Genomic DNA, 4,662 nt, shown 5'->3' with positions numbered 1-4,662 from the left:
GCAGGGAATTTTGCTCTAATGCGATTTTTCCAAGAGCTGCAAAAGTAGTCTCATATTATAGTGAGTCAGATTGTATGTTTATTTCTTTGCCTATAGTTCAATAGCAGACCCATCAGTGTTCAATGTCTGTTTCAGGAGAGTGGCAGTAATCAGGTGGTGTTCATGCAGCTGGATCTGGCAAGTCTTAAGTCGGTCCGCAGCTTTGCAGAGAACTTCCTGAAGACAGAACCCAGACTGGACATCCTGATCAACAATGCAGGTCGGAGTTCTCATCTTAGCATCTTACATTTTCATGAAAAAGTTTGAATAAAATCAACATTTTATCACACTGGGTCACAAGTTACACATGTAAATCTATGTTTTTTWAAATGATATACTGTGCACAAGACCCAGTTACTGCAAAATTAGGTTTTGGGAGATCTTGGTATACACCAGACTACACACTAAATGCAGTATTTACTCAATTATCAATCAAGCCAATGATTCTAATGATTCTAATGTGGATGTAGCCAAGAGACCTGTGGTAACTTTGGAAGACCTGCAAGTATCCACAGCTCAGATAGGAGAATCTATTGATGGGTGAAGACCCARCTTTGTGCCAAATATTCTACAAATCTGACTTTAGCTCCTTAACAGAATATTCAAGTGCTTAAAGCTGTTAAGTTACACATGAAGTGAATCTTAGTAGCCAGATAGTTTCAGTAGGGATATTCAGTAAGTCATCTCTTGTTGTGGTTAAGAACGAGCAACTCAGAAAGTGACTCTTGGATCTCCATGGTTTGTCCCAGGTGTCCTCCTGATAGGTCGAACAAAGGATGGATTTGGTTTGATGTTTGGCGTCAACCATCTTGGTCACTTCCTGTTAACCAACTTGTTACTGGACCGGCTGAAGGAGTGCGGACCAAGCAGGGTGGTGAATGTGTCATCTGCAGCGCACAACTGGGGAACAGTCGAYTTTGACTATCTGAACACGCACAGAGATCTGAGAGTAGGAACAACCTGGTTAGACACCTTCAGAATTTACGGCGACAGTAAGCTGTGCAACATTCTCTTCACCCACGAGCTGGCCAAGAGACTGAAGGGAACCAAGGTCACTTGCTACTCCCTCCATCCAGGTAAGAACCAATGCAAGTGTTGGTAAGCCGACTGACTTTACCATAAACAGTCAAACTTTAAATTCCGTGCAACTTTGTTAAAAAGCAACTTTTTTGCAACTTCAAAAATTAGACCATAATAAGGCYTATAAAAGCCTTTTCCACAACCAAGGAGGCCTTTATCTTTCAGTCAGTTTCACTAACCTGATAAACTTCCATTGTCCTATTAGGACCTTCTGGATATTGGGACAATTAAAGTAAACAATACCTAAAGCCATTGTTTGCCCATAAACTGGAAAAGCCCAAAAACATCTAATTGTACGATTAGGAGAAAGACACAAAGCACTTTATTCTAGAGTCAGATTCACTCACAAGTATTCAGACATTTATATACTGGCACGCAGGTTAGTAGGTAACTTAAGGGTCAAGAGGCTTGCCTAGGAGAACATTGATATATGAGAGCAGAGAGATGGAATTGAACCTACAGCTTTCCGGTTGCAAGACAACTACTCTCCCCACCGAGCCACAGTTAAGATTAAAACTGAAAAAGCTTCAGAAATTTCTGCTTAGCTTCTGGGAACATTTTCCTTTCTAATTACGATTTGCATGGATAATGGAACCAGGAGGGATCTGAAGCCTGTGACTACTTGTGCCGGTCCCAAGTCTGGAAAAATGCAGAGGGTTGTGTCAGTGTAGACTAAGAACAAGGTTCAAGTTGTTCCACCATGGTGTAGATGGAGAGAGAAACTGAGTAGGAGTTATCCTGAAAGTGGAGTTTGAAAGTAAAACGTATCAGACTGAGGAGGCTGACAAGACAGAAGCCTAAATTTAAAGATATGTTGATCAATGTTGTTAGTGGTTAATCCTTACAAATAGAATATGAGCATCCCAAGAGTTGAGAGTGGTGATYGGTGCAGACTAAAGAACTTGTTGATTAAGGGAACAGGGGTCATGAGGAAGCAATGGGTAACCAGGATAGGAGCAAAGAGGGACAGAAGGTGGCAGACTTTGTGAAAAGGATGGAAATGACCATAAAGGTACATGACTCCAAAGCACAAACGTTCTGGAAACTCACCCCAAGACTCATCATTTTGTCCAGTTTCAATCATGCCATGAATTGAGTGTTCCAGAATCTACATTCATACATTAGCATGTTTCACAAAAMACTTCCTGAAACTATTTCCTTGTTGCATGCTCCTGCAGACACCATGTCGCTTTCATTTAAACCACATATTATCCATTACATTTTAGAAAGTCACAGTTTCACACGTGCTGCGACAACTTGTGTTGGACAGAAAAAGCTGCATACAAGTTTTCCCATTACACCGTAAAATAAGTTAAACTGATTGTTTCCCTTGACTGCAAAACTAGGTAACCAAAAAGACTTTATGCTCTTGCAGGAAGCATCTTGACTGAACTGCAAAGGAACCAGAGCACAACTGTTCAATTGATACTAAAGAACATTGAAAGATTTCTCTTCAAGACCCCRCTCCAGGGAAGCCAAACCACTCTGCACTGCGCCCTGCAGGAAGGCATCGAACACCTCAGTGGGCGCTACTTCTCCAACTGCGCCGCAAAAAACATCTTCGCCAAGGCCAGGGACGATGCCGCCTCAAAGAAGCTGTGGGAGATCAGTGAGAGGTTCTGTGGCATCTAAAGTGTGTTTTATTGCTCTTTAACTAAAGTTACACATTTTACCTGAGATTTATTTTAAGCAAACAAAACCAGTGTTTTGTTTCCTCTAGAGAGGGGAGCTCTTGAATGACATAAATCTAAATCTCTCACATTTAGACGTCAAGATGGCATCGRTTTTATTATCTGCACTTCTTTGTGCTGTTTAGTGTCTATTGTACSAAGAGATTGTAAAGACAACTTTGTATGAATCTTATCAGTTCCCTTGAAGCTACTTATCCTGGAAGAGTAAAAATAAAAGTTTTAAATCAATCTGTCTGCATATCTCATATTGACATTAATCAAAATTGTACAGTACAGGTTGATGATGAATGAGTAGCTGCATTGTCATTGACTATAATTGCACAATCTGCAATTACGAAAATAAATCYGTTTCATGGAAACTCGCCAATTTTGAAAACATTCAAGTTTTTCAATACAGTRATCCCTCGCTATAACGCTGTTCACCTTTCGYGGTCTCGCCGCTTTGCGGATTTTTTGTGTGCAGTTTTTTCACAGYGCATTGTGTTCTGCGTCCTGATTGGCTGAACAGTYTCCGCGCTTCTTCTCTACCTGTGTGCCAATAACGTTACGGTATTTAAATATACGTAATACAGATTGGTCATTCAAGAGATGAAAACTGAAACTTTGAAAGCCCGCTGGAAATAACGGTGGCCAGAGGCAGCGCAAAACCCGACCGGAGGCTCGCTTGACGATATCCGTCGCTCTGCCGGAGATACAGCTGTGAATCTCGCGGGGCAGGTTGGAGGAGACGCTTTAATGACACGACTCCGGATCACATTAAGGCCTGATTGATGAACACGCACATCCGCTGACCTGAAAACATTTTTTGTTCTTTGGTTTCAATGTAGAACATTTGATTATGCTGTGTAATAATTGTAAAAAATAAAGGTAACTACTTCACGGATTTTGTTGGTCGCAGGTTATTTTTGGAACGCAACCCCTAAGAAAAACGAGGGATCACTGTACAATGTTCTTGCATAAGGATATGGTGGTTTTTCAACTGTGTAAGGTGRTTGTTGTTGTACTGTGTAATTTCATATTGAAATTAGTGTATATTTTTAAAACTGCAATGGAAACACTTTTTCACATCATGAGTCATGTGATCAAGGAGGATGATAGCATGGCATGTTTATTTTTTTTATTTTGGACTTAGCACATGAACTTATTAACAGTTCCTGTATGGTCAACAGGAACAGAATTTATGTTGGACATTGGCCAATTTAAAACAAGTTTTACCTGTAGACATATTTCAATATAACTCACAAACGGACAAAACAAACTGACGTAAAGTAACACAGGGAACTGAAATACTGGTTTAGATAAATTGCATGGACACAATAAGGGAAGACAATATGGCTGCCACATAAACAATGCAATAAACGCCTCAAAACTCCCTCTGGTATGAAGCATTGAGGTCATCAGTAGTACTTAGTGAAGACAAAGAAGCCCAAACACCCCAATACCGCAAAGTCAGAGGTATTATTAYAACATAAAACTGAATTTTAACCTCTCACTGCYGATATGTGTGCACTCCACATGTACAGAGTAAGCTGTAATGAAAAAATAAATGTTTTGTATAACAGTTCAAGTAGTGACAACAAAGTAAAACCAAATTGTGGTGAGGTGTGGATCTCACCATGTGTGGCTCGCCATCACCCTCAGAATGAAAATGTCAYTGTTCAAAAAGTCATGCTCGTCTCTTCAATAAAAGTAAAAATATAAAGTTTTTTTGAGTCTCAAAAATAGATCAGGAGCCTTCTGCTTTATCTGCTCACCAAGGAACACTTGGTCTGTTTATTTCTTTCTGCTGCCTTTAGTCCGATTCCTCACCTACGAGCCTGTTTGCCATAGGAAGCAACCAGAGGTCAACCAG

At 40.3% G+C, this 4,662-nt stretch overlaps 2 protein-coding genes across 10 annotated transcripts in view; one reads left to right on the top strand and one right to left on the bottom strand.

The window, feature by feature from the left end:
* htr2aa (5-hydroxytryptamine (serotonin) receptor 2A, genome duplicate a) overlaps nt 1–4,662 on the bottom strand; it is a 125,844-nt gene that overhangs the window by 91,130 nt on the left and 30,052 nt on the right. The window lies entirely within an intron of this gene.
* LOC103481467 (dehydrogenase/reductase SDR family member 13-like) overlaps nt 1–4,662 on the top strand; it is a 21,762-nt gene that overhangs the window by 8,055 nt on the left and 9,045 nt on the right. Inside the window, exons 3-5 of one of the 2 annotated variants that reach the window (XM_008436929.2) lie at nt 136–259; nt 789–1,115; nt 2,495–3,038. In XM_008436929.2, the coding sequence (XP_008435151.1) occupies nt 136–259; nt 789–1,115; nt 2,495–2,751 (708 nt within the window). In that variant the 3' untranslated portion in view covers nt 2,752–3,038. Of the gene's footprint in view, nt 1–135; nt 260–788; nt 1,116–2,494; nt 3,039–4,662 lie in introns of those variants that run through there. The other variant, XM_008436939.2, reaches the window with a different exon arrangement.

The sequence above is a fragment of the Poecilia reticulata genome, linkage group LG2 (genome assembly GCF_000633615.1).
Source record: "Poecilia reticulata strain Guanapo linkage group LG2, Guppy_female_1.0+MT, whole genome shotgun sequence".
Classification (NCBI taxonomy): Eukaryota; Metazoa; Chordata; class Actinopteri; order Cyprinodontiformes; family Poeciliidae; genus Poecilia; species Poecilia reticulata.
This window is presented reverse-complemented; position numbering and strand designations above follow the sequence as displayed.